Below are 22174 nucleotides of genomic sequence, written 5' to 3'. Positions count from 1 at the left end.
GTTTGAGCAGATGGCAGAACCCATAGAGATGGTCCAATAAAATAAAGGCACATATGGCTAGGGTCCAGGGCACAACGGCAGCCTGCTGCCAACCAAGAAATAACACTGCCCCAAGAGACCGGGCTTTCACTGTATCTCCGGTGCTAACTCACTATGTGGCCCTGGATAAGTCACTTTATCTCTCTGAGTCTGTTTCCTTCTTTATAAATTTAGGTAGCCCCTTAACCAGGTTAGCTCAGTGAATAGAGAGTCGGCCTACGGACTGAAGGGTCCCGGGTTCAATTCCAGTCAAGGGCACATACCCAGGTTTTGGGCTCAATCCCCAAAAGGGGGCATGGAGACAGCTGATAATGATTCTTTTTCATCATTGATGTTTTTATCTCTCTCTCCCTCTCCCTTCCTCTCTGAAATCAATAAAAATATATATTTTTTAAAAATTTAGGCCCAGCTGGCATGGCTCAGTGTTTGAGCATCGACCTATGAACCAAGAGGTCACAGTTCCGATTCCCGGTCAGGGCACATGCCCAGGTTGCAGGCTTAATCACCAGTGTGGGACATACAGGAGGCAGCCAATCAGTGATTCTCTCTCATCATTGATGTTTCTATCTCTCTCTCTCCCTTTCTCTCTGAAATCAATAAACACATTTAAAAAAATGTAGGTAGCTAAATGGATTTAAAAGTATTATGACATTGACATTTACAAAGTTCAGAAATAGAAAAATATAAGATCTCAACAGTAAATGGACAAAGAACATAAGCAATTCACCAAAAAAGACGAAGTGCCAATAAATACAATTCATTCTCTACAGCAAATGAAAACAAGATGCTATTTTAACCTATTTAATTAGTAAGATTTTTTTTAAAAAAATGGTAGGAATATAAATTGGAACATGTCTAAAAATCTAAGATTAAAAATGGACCAGGACGGGAGATACATATCCAAAAGCTGTCTGAATTGAGGCCTCAGTTATGCTCTAAAGCAGCAGCACGACTGAGGTCAGAGTTTTATGGAAAAGCAACCCTGATAGGGAATAGGGAACAAGGACTAACAGAGATGGCAAGAAACAGGAATATAAAAAGCTAGAAAAAGTCACAGAGAAAAATCTTATTTGACCTTGTCATTTCCATTCATTTGATGAATATATCCTGCAATCTTGCTATATGCCACACTAATGCTTGAAATGCATCACTAAATAAAATGTGTTACACGGTCCTGCTGCCTTGGGTTCCTGTTTAGTAAATAAAAAAATAAGTAAACAAATAAGTAATTACAAACTCAGGCGGGATATGAAGTAAATAAACATTTAAAAAATAGATAAAGAATTGGCAACATGTTCAGTGTCATTTATGTTGACAGAAAAAAAGATCAATCAATGGTCTAAAATCCATGGTTCTGGGAAGATGAGAAATGAGACAAGACTACTGGACTTGGATAGAATGAAATCACTTGTGTCCTGAGAGAGAATAATAGTGGTTGTGAGAGAAGTCAGCATGGAAAGGGTTGAATGAAGAAGGAATGGGAGCTACAGAAATGGGAGTTGAGATTATTAATCATTTTTATAGGAACCTGGCTATAAAGGGAAGAAGAGAAACAAGGTGTCTGTAAGAGATGGCAAAGACAATTAAAGGAAAAGACCTGAGACTATGTGAAGTCAGGAAGAACCAGCAGAAATGGTAAGAGAGACATCTTGGCCTCTTCATCACCACAGTCGATCCTTACTAAGTCCAGTCCATTCTCCCAGATAAGGTCTCTCTACAAATCTGTCAACCTCTCTCCTATTTAATAAATGACAACTTTCTTCAACCCCACATTCCGTTTCCGATATTGCCATCTCTCTTTTTCCTTTCAATATGAAGCTTCTTGAAAGAGTTGTTTATTTTCAATTTCATTTTCTTACATCCTTCTCATTCAACCTTCTGCCCCAAACCCTGACAAAATCTAACTTCCCATTTCATGACAGCATTCTCAACTGTTTCCCTTGTCACACCTTCTCAGTCTCCTTCTATAGGTCTCTTAAATATTGGTGTGCTGCAGTATTTTGGATTTAGCTCTATGTTCTTCTTAAATACACTCCCTGGGCAAGCTTATATATTCCCACTAGGGGCCCAGTGCACGAATTCATGCACCTTGAAAGGAACTGTGGGGGAGAAACTAAGATGGCGGCATAGGGAAACACCGAAATTGCTGCCTCCTACAACAACTTCAAAACACGATAAAAAGGCAAAACGGACATCATCCAGAACTTACAGGAAGGCTGGCGGAGTGGAAATTCTACAACTAGAAGGAAAGAGAAAAACACATCGAGGGTCAGGAGCTGCGGAAGTAAAGTGCAAAGGTACGGAGGCTCGAGAGTGCACGGAAAGGGGCTGGTACCTGAGGACGCGGCTGTCTTTTTGAATCGGGAGGGAGTCACAAGCTCCCGACTGCTCTGAACTCCGGTTCTGGGAAGTCTCTGAGGACCCAGGACTCATACAGGGAGAAACTGGACTGTCTGGCAGCGGGCAGAACTCGGAACTCGAGGGCGCCTTTCCCTCAGAGGTGCTTGCAGCAATTAAATTATCAGGGCACTGAGGCACGAGCGGCCCCTTAGGGCAGGGCTGAGAATCCGCCATAGTTCCTTGCTCCACCCTTTGATTCCCTGAGACCCCGCCCCACCCAGGCTGCAGGAGAGGCTTTTGCATATGAATGCCCTGGCCCTTTGCAACCTGAAAATTACCTAACAAATTGCAGCTGGGCCACAGACACAGAACTTCCAAGAGAAGGCCCAAGGCCCCACAGCAGCTTGCATTGCTTCACAGCTGGGCCTCATCAGGGCACCTCCAAACTCCAAAAAAGGAAGGGGAATCTGTAGTTCTCTTCATAGCTCCTGCTGGGTAACCTCCAAGAGCCAGTGTACCCAGTGGTCAGAGGGGGACCATCCGGATTACAACTCCTCAGATCCATAAGGGACACACCCAGGGGGCAGACTCAGTGAGCACCAAAGCCCCACTGAAGCAAGTCTTGCCCCAGAAGGGTGTCTTCAACACAGAAGTTCTCCCACTGCAGACACAGCCGATTCTCACTGCCAATTGGCCTGGAGGTCAATTCCTCCCAGTGATCCTACAACAATCAAGGCATAACTACAACAAGGCTGTGCACAAAGCCCACAAGGGGGTGCACCAAGAGTGTCCACCTCAGGTAATGGGGGAGGCTGAGCCACTGGGCCCTACAGGACACCTAGCACACAAAACCACTCTACCAACACAGGGAAGCATAAAAAATGCGGAGACAAAGAAACAGGTCACAAATGACAGAAATGGAGGAAAGCAAACGACTGTATATAGAGTTCAAAACCACGTTTATAAGGTTTTTCAAGAATTTTATGGAAACCGCCGAAAAATTTAGTGAGACCCTCGAGGATATGAAAAAGGACCAACTAGAAATTAAGCATACACTGACTGAAATAAAGAATAATATACAGAGATCCAACAGCAGACATGAGGATCCCAAGAATCAAGTCAAAGATTTGAAATACAAAGAAACAAAAAATACCCAACCGAAAAAGAAAAAAGAAAAAAGATTCCAAAAATATGAAGATAGTGTAAGGAGCCTCTGGGACAACTTCAAGCGTACCAACATCAGAATTATAGGGATACCAGAAGAAGAGAGAGGGCAAGATATTGAAAACCTATTTGAAGAAATAATGACAGAAAACTTCCCCTACCTGGTGAAAGAAATAGACTTACAAGTCCAGGAAGCGCAGAGAACCCCAAACAAAAGGAACCCAAAGAGGACCACACCAAGACACATCATAATTAAAATGCCAAGAGCAAAAGACAAAGAGAGAATCTTAAAAGCAGCAAGAGAAAGAAAGTCAGTTACCTACAAGGGAGTACCCATACGACTGTCAGCTGATTTCTCAACAGAAACCATGCAGACCAGAAGAGAGTGGCAAGAAATATTCAAAGTGATGAATAGCAAGAACCTACAACCAAGATTACTTTATCCAGCAAAGCTATCATTCAGAATAGAAGGTCAGATAAAGAGCTTCACAGATAAGAAAAAGCTAAAGGAGTTCATTACCACCAAACCAGCATTATATGAAATGCTGAAAGGTATTCTTTAAGAAGAGGAAGAAGAAAAAGGAACTCTTACCATTTGCCACAGCATGGATGGAACTGGAGAGCGGATAAATACCACATGATCTCACTCATTTGTGGAATATAATGAACAACATAAACTGATGAACAAGGTCTGATCCAGAGACAGAGAGGCATTGATTGGACTGTCGGGCCTTGGAGGGAAGGTAGGGGAGGGTGGGGGTAAGGGGGAAAGATCAACCAAAGGACTTATATGCAAGCATATAGGCCTAACCAATGGACACGGACAACGGGGGGTGGGGGGGTGAACGCATGAGGGGGGGGTAGGGGGTAACGTGGGGATAAGGACACATATGTAATATCTTAATCAATAAAAAATATATTTAAAAAAAATAAAAAAGAAAGGAACTGTGGGCCATGAGGCTGCAGTGGGCACAGGGGTGGGTCTTGGCCCATCCTCCGCACCCCCACCTGGCCCCTCCCACCACGGCCCCCCCCCCCCCCCCCGGTCCCCTGTCTGCTTGCAGCCCCACTCCTCGCACAGCCACTCCCACGCGCTGATGGTGACGGCCCTGCTCGCACCTGCTGACAGGGCAGAGCCATTAGGGCCGGTGCCATCAGCGGGTGTGAGCAGCAGCTCCAGTGTTGGCAGTGGGTGCACACAGGGCCAGTGCTGGCAGCAGGTGGGAGCGCTGGGCGGGACCATGGGTCATGGGAGCAAAGAATTTTCAGTAACCACCAGAGGCTCGCCCCAATGACAGCGACCAATGCCCTGCCTTGGTCTGGTGCCCCCACTCACCTACTCCACCACCCCACTGTGACTGACACCCGCCATGTTCCGCACTCTGCCGCCTGCTGCTGATGCTCGCCATGTTCCGCGCACGCCCCCTGGTGGTCAGTGTATGTCATAGCAACTGGTTATTTGGTTGTTCGGTTGTTCCACCGTTTGGTCTATTTGCATATTAGTGTTTTATATATATAGATTGCCTCAATTTCTAACTATATGCTGCTGATAACTCCCTGTATATACTTAGTCTCTCTTTAGCTTCAGCCTTGCACATCCAACATTCTGTTGGACATTTCCTCTTGGATGTCACTAGTACGTCATACACAGTAAGTCTAAAACCGAATTTATGAATCTCTCCACCTCCCAAACTGCTGTTCCCTATCTTAATGTGTGGTACTGACATCCACCTACTTGGCCATAACAGAAATCTAGGCTTCAGCCTTCACTCCTTTATCTTCATTTCCGACATCCAATCAATCTCTACATCCTTTGGGATTTTATTCCACTTGTGTCTCTTGATTCGAACCACACTTCTCCATCCCCTCGACTACTACCCTACCCAGGCCACGCTAATTTCCCAACCAGGTGTTTTAATTGCCTCTAGGTTTGCTTTTCTCCAGTACTTTTCCACATGGCAGCCAGATTTTTTTTTTTTCTAAAATGCAAATATGACTATGTCACTCTTCCATTCAAAATCCTCCAATAACAATCACTATCTTTAGGGTCTTGGGCTTCATAATGGACAAAAACTATCCTTTCACTGCAGTAAAACTAGATTCTAGATAAAAACTACCTCATTCCCTCTTCCAAAAAAGTAAGCAGAGGTCAAGGGAGTATGTTCAGGAAGGGGGAGGGTTAAACAAAGGTCTGATGTAAATAGCAATGCTGCTGAAAAACTTACTTTTGGGCCAGTGGTGAAATGGGAATAGCTAGTCCTGGGATGCTCAACTGAGCTTGGATCCTTGAGAAGTGTGCTAAAGTATTCCAGATCTGAAGTGACCCTTCACTATTGGCAGAAACAAAAAAAAAGAAGGAAGCTAATTCCCTCTAGAGCAGCGGTTGCCAACCTTTCAGACCTCGCGTACCACCAGTGGTCCGCGGACCAACGGTTGGCGACTGCTGCTCCAAAGGTTTCCTTAAACCAGCTGTGGCCAACCTTTCAGACTTCACGGACCACCAGTGGTCTGCAGACCACTGGTTGGCAACAGCTGCTCTAGAGGGAAGCTTCTCCAATTTAGTCCCACTAAATTCCCATAGATTGAAAGAAAACAATGCACTTACAATTAAAAATTAACAAATACATGGGAAGGCAAGCACCATGAGAGTCAGCAGAAACAATAAACAACAGATTTAAACCTGCAAGGACCACAAATATTAGAAGAGTCAGATTAAAAAGACAGAAGAACTATACATTAAGTGTTTAAAGAAATAAAAGGCACAATCATAAGAATGTACAAATATTATTTAAAAGAGACAGATTTAGGGGAAAAAGGAAACTTATAAAAATGAAAATAGTTTTTGAAATAAAGAACTCAATGAATAAGTTAAATAGCAGATTAGAGTCAGCTAGAAAGAGAACTAGTGACTTGGAAGGCATATATCTGAAGAAACTGCCCAGAATATTATGAGAGACAAGATTAAAAAAAAATATGACAAAGAAGCTAAGAGATATGGAAAATAAAAGGTCTAACATACTTGTAATTATAGAATCCCAGAACAAACAAATAGAGCGAAAGAGAGGTACTTTTGAAGGGATAATGACTGTTAAATTTCTACAAATGAACACAAATCTGCATGTCTAAGAAGTATAATATATCTAGGTTAAATAAAAAGAATGCATGTTGCCCAGCCAGTGTGGCTCCGTGGTTGGTTGAGTGTTGACCTATGAATCAGGAGGTCCTGGTTTGATTACTGGTCAGGGCACATGCTAGGTATGGGCTTGATTCCCCAGTAGGGGGCAGCCGATTAATGATTTTCTCTCATCATTGATGTTTCTATCTCTCCCTTCCTCTCTGAAATCAATAAAAATATATTTAAAAAGAGAAAAAAGAAATACATGTTGTAGTAGCCAGTCTACAAAATAGCCTTCAATGATCTTCACCTCTTGGTATTTATAACCTATATGTAGTTGTCTCTCAAACTGTACCAGGGCTGGTCTGTGTGCCCGACAGAATATGACAGAAGTGATGGTATGTCACTTCTGAGATTAGGTTATAAAAGAGACTGTGTAGCTTCATCTTGGTGGTTCTCCCTTGGATCACTTGTTCTGGAGAAAGGCAGTTGCCATGTCATGAGCAGCCCTAAGGAGAGGCTCATGTGATGAACAACGGAGGCCTCCTACCAGTAATCCTGGGAGTGAGCCATTTTGAGTAGCTCTTTAAGCCCTGGTCAAACTTTCAGATGACTACAGCCACAGCGAATAGCTTGACTGAAACCTCTTAAGAGACTGTGAGCCAGAATCATCCAGATAAGCAGCTCCCAGATTCCTGACTCTCAGAAAAATTGTGTGAGATAACAATACTTAAGCTGCTAAATTTTGGGGTAACTTTTTATACAGGGATAGATAACTACTACACATGCTAAGACCAAATAGTTTTGAATGGCTTACAAAAGACCTTCTCCATCTGGTCCAGACTGGCTCTCCAGCTTCACTTCAAACACACCAAACTTCTTTTAGTTTCTACAATGCATCCTGTTCTCTCCCACCTTCAGCCCTGTGTGCAACTCGCATGTACAGCCCCTGCCTGACACATTCTGCAACATCTTCTCTTCTACTCTCAATATATATACTCCTTAAGCTAACTTCTCCCGATCATTAGAGCAAACATCACATTGTCTGACAGTCTTGTTAAATTGGCTGTCCTTCCATTAGACTGCAGGCTTCAAAGTGGCATGGACAATATCGGTCTCCATTATTATGCCAACACAGTTCCTAGCACAAAGAAAGCACTCAGTAAATATTCGTCTCTTATAGCCCACAGGATAAGGACAGGCAGGAGGCTAAAGATGGAAGAATGTAAACATGCTCAGGCAATGATCCAAATGAATCTTCAACTTAGCAACTGTTGCAACTACAAAAAAATCAAGAAACCCCTATATTCTATTCAACCTCATTTTTAGGGAAGGCTTGGGTAGGGTCAAGACTCAAAACTTGGATGGTTTCCAGCTCCTCTCAAGTCAAGCCCCTTTTGTGGTGTCATTATGATCTTCAAATTGAAAGCTCTGATCAGACACACCCATTATTGAAAGCATACTCACAATTTACTCAAAGAAGTAATAGAAAGGATTTTTAAAAAATTATCATGTTCTATATTTGTAGGACAATTCCAGCCTATTATGTTGATATTTAAGCTCTGATCATAAACGGTAACTGTGGCATGTGCCTAAATATGAACATATATATACATATATGTAAATATATACAGGTCATAAAATATTAATCACTAGTACCCTCTACTGGTGGAAATACCTTATCTGCTCATATGAATGGTCTTATTGCCCTCTAGTGACCACAACCTATAAAGAGAAAATCCACCAGCAGATGGGAGCATTTCCTTGGCTATAATGATAGGGTTTTATGTTCTTTAAGCATCTAATTTTCTCAGATTCTGGTTTATATTACAGGGGTGCAACTCTCAAGACTCTTGGGGGGCTCTCTGGGGGATTTCACACAGCTCCTGCCAGCTGTTAGCGCCAGTGTGAAGCTACTCTCTCTCCTGCCTCTCATGAACAAGAGGTCAAGGGGAGGCAGAGAAGGCAATGGCTGCACTAGTGAGGGCAACAACAGCAGCTGTGAATGACTACCCTGGACTCCCTGGGGAGTTAGGAGCAGCTTGAGGAACACATGTTGGTCCTCCCTTGCAGATTATTCACAGTTGTGTACTATACTAAAATAGCAATTCAATGTGGTCCCTGATTTATCTTTTAAATATCTCTAATGCCATAACAAATGCTGTAGCAGCAAAGGATGCTATCATTTTGTTTTTATAAACCATGCTTTGCAAGTTATTTCTACTCAAGACAGAAAAGCCAAGTCTCTTTCAAGATTGAACTGAAATGTCACTTCTTCTATGAAGTCCTTTCTAACTCCCCAGGTGCAAATGACTACTCTGTTCTTTATGCCAGCATATACCGTGTATAAATCAGAATGGTACCACAAATATAATTTCTATTGTTTTTATTTATAACCTATAATTTCTTACTGTTCACATTTGTCTACATGCTTATTTCTCCACCAAACCGTAAGTTCCTTGAGATCATGAATCATGTCTTACTCATTTTTGCACACCCAGCATCAAACTCACTCAAAATGTCATCCATAGATCACTGCCAGTTACTAGTCCAGGCAATAAACTCAGAAACTGAAGCATTTAGAAAATTTATAGCAATTTACAAAGTAATTCTACATCTGTTGAATCCTATCTAATAAAAGAGAAACATGGTAATTGGCGTACGACTGCTACCCTTCCCATTGGCTAATCAGGGCGATATGCAAATTAACTGCCAGCCAAGATGGCGGCCGGCAGCCAGGCAGCTTAAACTGAACATGAGGCTTGCTTGCTTCAGTGACGGAGGACTCCAACGTTCCCCGCCTGCCTTGCTGGCCTCTGAGCCTGCAGTTTGAACATTGTAACAAATATAGAAGCTAAACAAAACCCCAGAAACCTGCTTTCAGCCAGGGATCTCAGAGCTGGAGTTGATACAGAGTTTCAATTATAGAACCGAAACAAACCAGATACCTACTTTCAGCAGCTGAGGCCTCAGAGCTGGAGCCAAGCCTCAGAGTTAAAGCTGGCCCAGAATAAAAAAAAAAAAGAAAGAAAAAAGGAGCGGTTGGGAGCTTCAGTCCCAGCCTGAAAACAGCCCTCAGCCCCTCACCCAGACTGGCCAGGCACCCCAGTGGGGACCCCCAGCCTGAAGGGTGTGTGACCAGCTGCAAACAGCCATCATCCCCTCATCCAGGCTGGCCAGGCACCCCAGTGGGGACCCCCACCCTGATCCAGGACACCCTTCAGGGCAAACCAGCCAGCCCCCACCCATGCACCAGGCCTCTATTCTATATAGTAAAAGGGTAATATGCCTCCCAGCACTGGGATCAGCAGAGCCGCGAGGCCTCCCGGCACTGGGATCAGCGTGACAGGGGGCAGCGCCCTAACCCCCTGATCGCTCTGCGGCTGTGTGTGTGACAGGGGGCAGGTCCACAACCTCCCTATCGGCCCTGCTCTGTTCCTGACAGGGGAAAGCACCCCAACCTCCCTATCGGCCCTGCTCTGTTCCTGACAGGGGAAAGCACCCCAATTCCCCAATCGGCCCTGCTCTGAGCCCGACCAGGGGCTGCACCTAGGGATTGGGCCTGCCCTTTGCCACCCAGGAGCAGGCCTAAGCCAGCAGGTCGTTATCTCCTGAGGGGTCCCAGACTGTGAGAGGGCACAGGCCGGGCTGAGGGACCCCCCCTCCCCCCCAAGTGGGACCCCCCTCCCCCCCAAGTGCACAAATTTTTGTGCACCAGGCCTCTAGTCTAATAATAAAAAGGTAGGGCTTGTATTTTGTATATTTTAATTTTATTTTTCTGGTAATTTTTATCATATATTATGAAAGTACTGGTTTGCAATCAATGGAAACTTTTTAAAACAACAGTCCCTTACCATGGATAGTTTGAGAAGCACTGATATGATAGGTAATTTAATGTGTGAGAGAGGGAGGAAAGGAAGAAGGAAAGAGACAAAATATAAGTACTCTGCATAACATTCAGGAGAAACATACCTATCCTTGTTGATTTTAACACTTCCTTGGAGGGTATTTTCTTCTTTAATTCTCGTAAGGCTTCAACTAGATTCTCTTTGGTTTGATTAGGAAGCTCCAACATAGTTTTCCATCTTTTTATGTCTTCTACAACCACAACTCTCTGGGAAAAAGAAACGTCATTTGGAAAATGGAACATTTTCATTATAAAGACATCTGCCTTCACCTGAGCTAATGGGGCTCCTATTGACATATGAATTATTGATTATGACCTGAACCAAAGCACAGTGTGTGTGAAGCCCCAAATGATGGGTAATTGCTTAAAAGCAGGTCCTGCTTACTGCAAATCAGGAAGAGAGTTACATCTATTAGGAAAAGTGCAAGTTTTAATCTTACCATGTCAGACACCACTGGGCACTTAGCAGTGAGAAGCAATAAGGATGAGAAGAAAAGAAAAACGATGCTGAGGTGAATCAACCCTATAGCTTACTTAAGTGCTTTAATTCATAGATGAGGACAGAGAACAGAAAAGTCATAAAGACATATTTATTTCAACAATAAAAGCGCACTTCAACAGCTCCCTGCTTCCTAGATAAAGAACTAAAACGGTCTTGTTTGTGCCCTAACTGGTTTGGCTCAATGGATAGAGCATCGGCCTGCGGACTGAAGGGTCCCAGGTTCGATTCTGGTCAAAGGCATGTACCTTGGTTGTGGGTACATCCCCAGTGGGGGTTGTGCAGAAGGCAGCTGATTGATGTTTCTCTCTCATCGATGTTTCTAACTCTCTATCCCTCTCCCTTCCTCTCTGTAAAAAATCAATAAAATATACTAAAAAAATAAATAAAAGTCTCGTTTGAAGAATTTTTTAAAACTCTAAACACATAGAAAGGTAGAGTAATTCACTATTTATAATAAAAAAGTTAAGCCCTAGCCGGTCTCGCTCAGTGGATAGAGTGCCAGGCTGTGGACTGAAGGGTCCCAGGTTCGGTTTGGGTCAAGGACAAATGCCTGGGTAGGCTCAATCCCCAGTAGAGGGGGTGCAGGAGGCAGCCAATCAATAATTCTCTCTCATCATTGATGTTTCTCTCTCCCCCTTTCCCTTCCTCTCTGAAATCAATAAAAAAAAATATTTTTTTAAAGTTAACATTTTGCCATTTTTTTATAAATAAAACATCACCATTTTTCATTAAGTATAAAATTTTAACAATTAAGGAATCTGGGTGAAGGGATAGGAAAGTCCTTTGTTCTGTTGCAACTTTTCTGTAGTTGTGAAATTATTTCAACTAAAGAATTTTTTTTAAAGTAAACAAAGATAAAATAATAAAGTTGTTTTTATAATTAAAAAATCTTGCCCAGCTGGTGTGGCTCAGTGGTTGGCCATTGACATATGAATCAGGAAGTCCAGTTCAATTCTAAGTCAGGGCACATGCCTGGGTTGCAGGCTTGATCCCCAGTAGGAGGCATGCAGGAGGCAGCCAGCCAGATGATGATTCTCTCTCATCATTGATGTTTCTCTCTCTCTCTCTCTCTCTCTCTCTCTTTCTCTCCATCTCCCTTCCTCTTTGAAATCAATAAAAATTTTTAAAAATTTTGTCTTGACGGTTATTACCCTGGTGAGGGGGCCCAGTTAAGGAATGGAAGAGGGTATTGAGGGCTCTGGCATTCTGGTAATGTTCTGTTTCTTGATCTGGATACTGGTGACATAGGTGTGTTCACTTTGTGAAAATCTGCCAAGAGGTACACTCATGATTTGTCCACTTTTTTATAGGCATGTCATCCTATACAATAAAAGGCTAATATGCAAATCAACCAAATGACAGGACAACCACTCACTATGATGCGCACTGACCACCAGGAGGCAGACGCTCAACACAGGAGCTGCCCCCTGGTGGTCAGTGCGCTCCCATAGGAGGAGCGCCACTCAGCCAGAAGCCGGGCTCATGACTGGCGAGTGCAGCTGCAGTGGCAGGAGCCTCTCCTGCCTCCACAGCAGCACTAAGGATGTCTGCCAGCTTGGGCTTGCTCCCGCGAGAAACGGGCCTAAGCCATCAGTCGGACATCCCCCGAAAGCTCCTGGACTACAAAAGGGCATAGGCAGGGCTGAGGGACACCCCCACCCCAGTGCACGAATTTCACGCATTGGGCCTCTAGTAGTTCAATAAAAAGCAACAACAGCCCAGCTGCTGTGGCTCAGTGGTTGAGGGTCCACCTATGATCCAGGAGGTCACGGCTGGATTCCAGTCAGGGCACATGCCTGGGTTGTGGGCTCAATCTCCAGTAGGGGGCATGTGGGAGGAAGCCAATCAATGATTCTCATCATTGATGTTTCTCTCTCCCCCTCTCCCTCTCTGAAATCAACTTAAAGTATATGTGTATATATAAATATATAAAAGCAACAACAGCAAAAAAAGTCTCAACTTCCTCCCCTGGTTGGGGTCTGCTTCCAGCCTAGCCGGCAGTGGTGGGAGGAGGACATGTCTGACTCTTCTACTTTCCCATCTTTGTTCCTCCTATCCTATCTGCTTCTTTACTTTGGTCTCTAACCCTTCCAAGTTTGAAGCTAGGAAAAGGAGAGGCAAGGGAAGAAAAAGCCTTACTTTCTGTTGTGATGCCAATCAGGTTTTAGTGTTCTGAAATAGTCTCAATAGGAAGAAGGTATAAATATCATATCATTCCACACCTTGCTTTTTCACTCAATATGTTTTCTTTATTTATTCATACTGATCCTATCTAATAAAAGAGAAACATGGTAATTAGCGTACATCCGCTACCTTTCCCATTGGCTAATCAGCGAGATATGCAAATTAACTGCCAGCCAAGATGGCGGCCGGCAGCCAGGCAGCTTGAAACTAACATGAGGCTTGTTTGCTTCAGTGACGGAGGAAACCAACATTCCCCGCCTGCCTTGCCGGCCTCTGAGCTTGCAGTTTGAGACATTGTTACAAATATAGAAGCTAAACAAAACCCCAGAAACCTGCTTTCGGCCCGCCAGGATCTCAGAGCTGGAGTTGATACAGAGTTTCGATTATAGAACCCAAACAAACCAGATACCTGTTTTCAGCAGCAGAGGCCTCAGAGCTGGAGCCAGAGCTAAAGCTGACCCAGAATAAAAAAGAAAAAGAAAAAAAGGAGCAGTTGGGAGCTTCCGTCACCTGCCAGCCTGAAAACAGCCCTAAGCCCCTCACCCAGACTGGCCAGGCACCCCAGTGGGGACCCCCACCCTGAAGGGTGTGTGACCAGCTGCAAACAGCCATCATCCCCTCACCCAGGCTGGCCAGGCACCCCAGTGGGGACCCCCCACCCTGATCCAGGACACCCTTCAGGGCAAACCAGCCGGCCCCCACCCGAGCACCAGGCCTCTATCCTATATAGTAAAAGGGTAATATGCCTCCCAGTACCGGGATCAGCAGAGCCATGAGGCCTCCCAGCACTGGGATCAGCGGAGCTGAGAGGCCTCCCAGCACCGGGATCAGTGTGACAGGGGGCAGCGCCCAAACCCCCTGATCACCCTGCGGCTCTATGTGTGACGGGGGCAGGGCCACAACCTCCCTATCTGCCCTGCTGTTCGTGACAGGGGAAAGCGCCCCAACCCCCTGATCTCCCTGTGGCTCTGTGTGTGACAGGGTGCGGCGCGCCACCCCCCACCCCCCACGGGCCCTGCTCTGTGTGTGACGGGGTAGAGCCATAACCTCCCCATTGGCCCTGCCCTGAGTGTGAGAGTGGCGGCGCCCCAACCCCCTGATCGGCATAGCTCTGTGGGTGATAGAGGGCGGCGCCCCAACCCCCCTCCACGGGCCCTGCTCTGTGTGTGATGGGGTAAAGCCATAACCTCCCCATCGGTCCTGCCCTGAGTGTGACAGTGGCGGCGCCCCAACCCCCTGATTCGCCCTGCTCTGTGTGTGACAGGGGGGAGCTCCCCAACCCCCTGATGGGCCCTGCTCTGTGCATGACAGGGGGTGGCGCCGCAACCTCCCCATCGACCCTGCCTTGAGTGTGACAGGGGGCGGTGCCCCAATCCCCCAATCGGCCCTACCCTGAGTGTGACTGAGGGTGGCATCGCAACCTCCCAATCTGCCCTGCTCTGTGCATGACAGGGGGCGGCGCCCCAACTCCCCAATTGGCCCTGCTCTGAGCCCAACCAGGGGCTGCACCTAGGGATTGGGCCTGCCCTCTGCCACCCGGGAGCAGGCCTAAGCCAGCAGGTCGTTATCTCCCGAGGGGTTCCAGACTGCGAGAGGGCACAGGCCGGGCTGAGGGACTCCCCTCCCCGCCCCCCCCAGTGCACAAATTTTTGTGCACCGGGCCTCTAGTATATATATAAAGCCAGATAATATACTTTAATAGTATTGGAGAGTATTCCATTATTTTTATATACAAATGTCCTAAAAGTTGTAAAATCTATTCCCCTAATTAATATTCAGGATTGCAGATAGTGTGATTTAAGCTATATGTGTGTGTGTGTGCATGTGTGTGTATATATATATATATATATATATATATATACATATATATATATATATATAAATATATATATATATATGTATATATATATATATATATTGTTATAATTCAGGATTGCAGATAGTGTGATTTAAGCTATATGTATATATATATCCTATATAATAAAAGCCCTAAGGGTATAACAACTGTAACGACCACCAGGGGCCAGCCACTCAACCCAGGAGTGGGGGCGGGTCGCACAGTGAGTCCTGGAGGTGCATGCTATGGCCCAGGGATCCCAGGAACTGCAAGCCCAAAGCTTGCTTTCCAATTTAAAAAAAAAAAATTGAAAAAAAAACCCAAACAAACGGCTGACGCTGCCACCCTGGAAAGAACGGCTCCAGGAGGGAAAGGCCTCCCCAGGCCCCCCAGGCCCCACCTGGCCTGGCTGACCCACCATGGGCTCACAGGGACTCAGGCAAGCGGCGGATGGCGGCTACTCCTGCTGCGAGGGCCGGGCCGAGGTTCAGGCAGCTGCAGTGGCTGCGAGGGCCAAGGCTCAGGCAGCTGTGGCGGCTGGCAGTAGCAGCAGCAGCGGCGGCATGATGGGGGTGTCGCCTTTCCTGATCGGCTGGTCGCCTCTCACAGAGGGAGGCCCGACTGCGGCTTAGGCCTGCTCCCCCCCCCGCCCCCCCGGCCAATAGGACATTCCCTCAGGGTTTCTAGATTGTGAGTGGGGGAAGGCGGGGCTGAGGGACCACCCCCCGCCCAGTGCATGAATTTTCGTGCACCGGGCCACTAGTACATATATATATACTAGTGGGGGGAGTCCCTCAGCCCGGCCTGCACCATCTTGCAATCCATAAGCCTGTGGGGGATGTCCAACTGATGGCTTAGGCCTGCTCCCTGCTAAGCCGGCAGTCAGACATCCTAAGCGCTGCCACGGAGGCAAGAGAGGCTCCGGCCACTGCTGCTGCGCTCACCAGCCATGAGTCCGACTTCTGGCTGAGTGGCGCTCCCCCTGTGGGAGCGCACTGACCACCAGGGTGCAGCTTCTGCATTGAGCGTCTGCCCCCTGGTGGTCAGTGCACGTCATAGCAAACGATCATTCTGCCGTTTGGTCCATTTGCATATTAGCCTTTTATTATATAGCCTATATGTGTTCATGTATAAATGTAAATATAGATGTATATCTCCATGCATAGTAATAAGTATGGAGTTCTACACTGTTATAGTTAACTTTTTTTTCACCCCAAACCCTGAGAAGACCACAATCTTCACGCTTTTTCCTTAGACTAATGAAATTTTTCTAGTTCATTTTTCTCAAACATGGTAGTCTTGTTTTGGCTCTCAGCTTCATATGGGGGTTATTAACCTGAGGATTTATGTGCAATCCCCGTACTGACCCTAAAACCCTAGCCCCTAAGCATTACATCTGGTTTCAATAGAACTATTCAACTTCAGCTCTGGGTTTGGATTTCCTTTTTCTTCCTGGCACCTGAGGATTTCTCCTTCTTGCTTTCAAATTCACCTCAGTATTAGAGACTTTTTAAAAAAATATGTTTTTATTGATTTCAGAGAGAGGAAGGGAGAGGGAGAGAAATATCAATGCTTAGAGAGAATCATTGATAAGCTGCCTCCTGCACGCTCCCTACTGGGGATGGAGCCCGCAACCTGGACATGGGCCCTGACGAGGAATGGAACCATAACCTTTTTATTCATGGGTTGACACTCAACCACTGCACCACACTGGCAGGGCTGTACTGGAGACTTTCTACATGGTTAGAATGAAGTGCAGGGTTTCACTCAGCTCATTCCAGCATATGGAACTAGAAGCCCAAACTCTTTAGCATGGCATAAAAGGCCTTACATGACTTGGCTCCTGACACCCTAACAGCTTCATCATTTACTCCAGATACATCAACCTAGTTAAAGCTACCTAAATGAGTCACAGTATTTCACACTCTTTGCCTGGGATGTTCTTTCTTTGCCTATTAATTTTTAAGACTCTCTTCAAGCATCACCTCCTCTATGAAGCCATCCTTGCCTCCCTCCAAACACATTTGACCATATTCCTTTTTGGGTCCCTTTGTAATCTGTACAGACTTCTATTACTATATCTCTGCTTTCTGCATATGTTTATCTAGAAGGCTGTCTTCCCCACCGGGCTATGAACAACTTGAGGGCTATCCCCAGTGCACAAAAACAAGTGTAACTGAACAACACCATTTCTACCCTCAAAGACTAAGTACAGCATCATTTTCAGATCTGAAATTTTAGGGCGGAAATAGAAAATATAGCAGTCAGTTCCAGAGCAGAAGAATTCCATAAATATCAAAGAATGCTTCCTTATTTCCATCCAAATGTGAATCCCAAAACATATATTTCAAATTTGTATCAGAATTATGGGGAGGAACAAGGGAAGTGAACAAGAAATACCAATGGGGTAGGTACAATTAGTAGTGGAAAGGTTATTGCCAGAAAGAAGAGATGTTCTCCGAAATACCATCTGGTCTTACAGTTGTGAATGGCTGAATTATCAAGTTTGACAAAACCAATTAGGGACAATACTCTCTCATAAGCAATAACATGAGCACCATTCCACTGGTGGGGCAAGGGACACATATTGGATAGTCAATCCTACAAAGGGAGGAAAGGTTTATAGAGCATTCTTATGTGCTAAACCTAAAAGGATTAGCATGTTCTAGAATCTTTTAGTAATAAAATCTCCTATTGCAACCAACACAAGAAATCACTTTCCCTTAAGGGAATAAGAGATTATCCAAATTAACCTTTACCATTCAAATGTACACTACATGAGCTCTTGAGTATCACTTTCACTGAATGAGTTAAGGCTATGGCAAAATTACTTGTACCACACTGATAACAGAAGTACAATGGTCCTAATACTCTAAGGTTTTTATACTTCCTTTACATGGCATTCAGAAACCTCCACTTTTTTTTAATAGTTCACCCTATAGGGGGCAGACTGTAGAATCAGATTGTCTCTGACCTTGAGCAAACTACTTAATCTCTCTGCCTTAGATTCTTCATCTGTCAAATATAAATGATAGCTCTGGCTGGGTGGACTTAGTTAGTTGGAGCATTGTCCCACACACCAAAAGGTGGTGTTTAGATTCCTGGTCAGGACACATATCTAGGTTGCAGTTTTGATCCCCAGTTGGAGTGGGCACGGAAGGCAACCAACCAATTAATGTTTCTCTCTCACATTGATGTTTCTCTCCTCTCTCTCTCTCTAAAAAACAATGAAACATATCCTTGGGCGAGGCTTAAATCATCCATTTCACAGAATTTAAAGAGTTACTATATGGAAAGCACTTAACACAATGCCTGGCCCATAGAAATGGGCTCAAAAATGTTAGTAGTACTCATTACTACTATTATCATCCCCATCATCATTCTCAGCTCTAGTTCTAGTTTTACACAAGCCTCTCCTTTTCTGTACATGAAAAGAGGAAATAGCTATTTTTATTACATTCCGGGACAATACTTAACCCTTTCAACATGCATTTATTTATTTAGCCCTTATAACAACACTGCAGGTTAGATATTATTTCTGATGTTACTGATGAGGAAATTGAGGCTTGAACATTCAGCAGATTCTTGGCATTAAAATGTGATGCTAGTGTGTAGGACTAAGTCATTTGGCAGAGAGTAGACCTAGCTAACACTCTAGAACTCACATTTAACTCAACTTGATTTTAATTTGTCATTGTGTACAAATGAAAGTAGGCATGTGTGTGTGTGCACAAAGAAAAGAGAACAGCAAGTACCACTTACTGAATGGGTATCTGTCACTACTTCCCTCTACCTAGCCAAAGCTTTCCATCCCTTTGGGTGCTCTGACCAGTAAAAGAGACATTGAGCTCTCTCCTCTCTTAACTCTTAACCCTTTTTGTCCAAAAAACAATTTGTAATGGATCACATATGATTTTGTATCATTACTTAATAATTTCTTTTGCTATGATGCTCTAATAGGAAGTCCCATGATGATTCATACGTTGACCTTAAATTTCCCTTATGGTTCCCAGAGTACCTCAGCATAGTGCTGGGCATAAAGTTATCTCTATATATAAAACCCTAATATGCAAATAGACTGAACAGCAGAACAACCGAACAACCGGTCACTATGACGTGCACTGACCACCAGGGGGCACATGTGGAAAATGGTGGGTGCCGGCAGCAGACGGCAGAGCACAGAACATGGCAGGCATCGGCCTCGGCGAGATGGTGAAGCAGGGCGCCAGACCAAGGCAGGGCACTGGTTGCTGTCATCGGGGCAAGCCTCTGGTGGTTACTGAAAATTCTTTCCTCCCGCACCCCAGGCACTCGCACCCACTGCTGGCACCGGAGATCACTCAGCGCCATCAGCAAGTGAGAGCGGCAGCTTCTGGCCCCGATTGCCCCTGAGGGTTTCTCCACCTCCCCCTGCTCCTGAGGGGCAATCGGGGCTGGCAGCCTCTTGCACCTGCTGCCAGTGCCAGCCCTGCTTGCACTCGCGGCCAGCGCTGGAGCAGCTGCTTGCACCCGCTGACAGCGCCCGCCCGCCCCGCTCGCACCTGCTGCTGGTGCTGGCCCCAATCGAGCAGGCCGGCGCCATTAGCGCGTGGGAGCGGCGGTGGTGGAAGCGGGGCCTTCAGCAGACAGGGGACCGGGGCTGTGGCAGCAGAGGCTGGGCGGGGGCGCAGAGGATGGGCCAAGACCTGCCCATGTGCCCACAGCAGCCTTGTAGCCCACAGTTATCACAGTGGGAGGTGATATTGGCATTTAGTATCTGAGGGCCAGGGATGTTAAACTTCCTACAACTCACAGGGCAGTTTCAAATAATGAAGAATTATCTTACCCCAAATGACAATAGTGCTCCTTTAAAGAAACACTGATATTACTTAACCCTACATTTTTAAAAATATATATTTTTATTGATTTCAGAGAAGAAGGGAGAGGGAGAGAGAGAAACATCAATGATGAGAGAAAATCATTGATTGGCTGCCTCCCTGCAGGCACCCCCACTGGGGATTGAGCCCACAACCGGGGCATGTGCCCTTGACTGGAATTGAACCCGGGACCCTTCAGTCCCCAGGCCAATGCTGTGTCCACTGATCCAAACCAGGTAGGGCGCAACCCTACATTTTATGGGGAGGACAAACAGATCCCAGAGGAGAAAATGGCTCGCTAAAGATCACCCCGTTGCACAGTAAAGACTAGAACCCAGGGCTTCTGTTTATACCCCCTTCACTGCTTTCTAATCTGAGTCAGGTAAGCTCTTGGGAGCACAAACATTAGGAGTCTAGTGGAGGAAGGGGAAGCAATAAACGAAACAGAAAAGAAAAAGTCCAATATGTAGGAAGAGAGGTTCAAGAAGACAAAGCGAACTAATTACAAATAGTTTTTTGTTTTTAGTGAAATAACTATTTTACCATTAATTGAGTATCTATGTTGGCTGACTCACTGTTGGTTGTCTATCCTTGTATCTATTCCTTGACTCTTCCTTGCTAACACACTCAGGTTGCAAAGAGTCCATTAAAATAGTCTCTTCCCCAATCTCAGATATAGCGATGGAGGTCTCGTGATACAGTTCGGGCCAAAAAGCTAGAAGAGTACAGTATCATCACCCAGCCTGACTGAGTTTATACAGGGTACATAAACTCATACTTGGTACTTGAACATTCCTAATAGACAAAATTTTGCAAAAGAAGAATAACACTGGGGGTTTGTCCTACCAGCTACCAAAACATACCATTAGGCCAAAGTAATTAGGCAAGTGTAAGAGAAGTCCTGGAACTGATCAATTGAAATCAGTACAGGGTACGGGGGAAACAAAGGAGGAGTGGCCAGGAACACTGGGAAGTAATGCAAAAATAGCACACAGGTCTTCCACAGAGCTCACACCACCTTGCCATCACAGCCCGTTGCACATTTTCTCTAGTCCCAGGTCCCCTTCTCACCTTCAGAGATTCGATTGTGGCCTGCTTGTAAATCTTGCCTCCAGGACCTTTCTTCTGAGGACTACTCTGGAGTCTAGGCGTTCGAATGACGAATTTATCCATTGCTAGGGGCCTCCGGCTACCTCCATGTGCTTGCACTGTGTTCTGCTCAAGAAAAGAGGGCAGATTCTAAAACGTCCTAACTGTTGGGATGTGTGTTCCCTAAAATGACACAACTGTGGTCTATGCACTCTGGATTCTGGAAGCTTCCCTGGATTATGAGGACTACTGGATGGAATTTATGGGAAGATTTTCTCTTGAAAAAGAAACATCTTCCCAAGACCTGAAACTTGTACAATAACGGGTCTACTATCTGGGTCAGAAAGTGCCTAGTTTTCACAAGTGCACGCTGTGGAGGGGAGTCCAATACTGGGCCAGGCGTTGAACCTAGTGACAAACCTCTTCCAACTTAGGTTGGGTGGTGGCAGGATCAAGTTCCACTGGGTGCGATGAAGCTCTCTTAATAACTACCCCACCATTGCTGCAATCCCAAGGTTTTCCCTAGTAACCAGATCTCAGCAAAGTCCTCGCAACCAGTCCCTGTCTCCGGGAACTGCTTGTGGTCCCAGAGCCCTCCCTATCCACGACTATGGGCTTCTCGATCCCTGAGCGAAAATGCTATTAATAAACCCCATCTTCCTCTGCCCTCAGCACTCCTGAGCCCAGAAAGGGGGACTTAACAACGCAAAGGGTCTGACGTGAAACGCACCAGGAAAAGCAGCCTGGCAGCAGCGAGGCCCCTCCAGAGAACTACGGTTGCGAAGAGTCCATTAAACAGTTTCTTCCCCAGTCTCGGCCTGATGAAACTAAACGGCCGCTTCCTTCCAGGTTGGTAGTTTCTCGGGCGAGACGTCCGCCCGCCGAGAGCCTCAGCGACACTGCAAACCACACTCCCCAGAATGCACTGCGAAGGGGCGGGCGAGGTCGCCCCCAGGGTATTGTAGTTCTCCGAGACCAGCTTTCCCAACCGCCAGGGCGCCTCCCGCCGGTGAAGAACTACATGCCCCAGCGTGCACCGCAGAGGAAAAAAGGGGTCCCGGATGCCGGTTCGCTCCAGTGCTCGCGAGGGTTGGCTCCACCTCTTCTGAGCGGGACAGCGGAGGCGGAAGCGGCAGCCGGG

General features: G+C 45.7%; 1 protein-coding gene across 5 annotated transcripts in view; it reads right to left on the bottom strand.

The window, feature by feature from the left end:
• TCEANC2 (transcription elongation factor A N-terminal and central domain containing 2) overlaps positions 1 to 22135 on the bottom strand; it is a 52979-nt gene extending 30844 nt beyond the window's left edge. For all 5 annotated transcript variants that reach the window (XR_004974292.1, XM_036351720.1, XM_036351722.1 and 2 more), the window contains exons 1-3: positions 21764 to 22135; positions 21016 to 21159; positions 10631 to 10772 (exon numbers count right to left, since the gene is read on the bottom strand). Coding sequence is in view for 4 of the 5 variants with exons in the window: in XM_036351720.1 (XP_036207613.1) it covers positions 10631 to 10772; positions 21016 to 21117 (244 nt within the window). In the remaining variant the exon portion in view is untranslated. The remainder of the gene's footprint in view (positions 1 to 10630; positions 10773 to 21015; positions 21160 to 21763) is intronic.
• Between the last annotated feature and the right edge of the window lie 39 nt (positions 22136 to 22174).

This window comes from Myotis myotis, unplaced genomic scaffold, assembly GCF_014108235.1.
Source record: "Myotis myotis isolate mMyoMyo1 unplaced genomic scaffold, mMyoMyo1.p scaffold_m19_p_2, whole genome shotgun sequence".
NCBI lineage: Eukaryota > Metazoa > Chordata > Mammalia > Chiroptera > Vespertilionidae > Myotis > Myotis myotis.
Note: the sequence above shows the minus strand (reverse complement) of the source record. Positions and strands in the feature narration are given on the sequence as shown.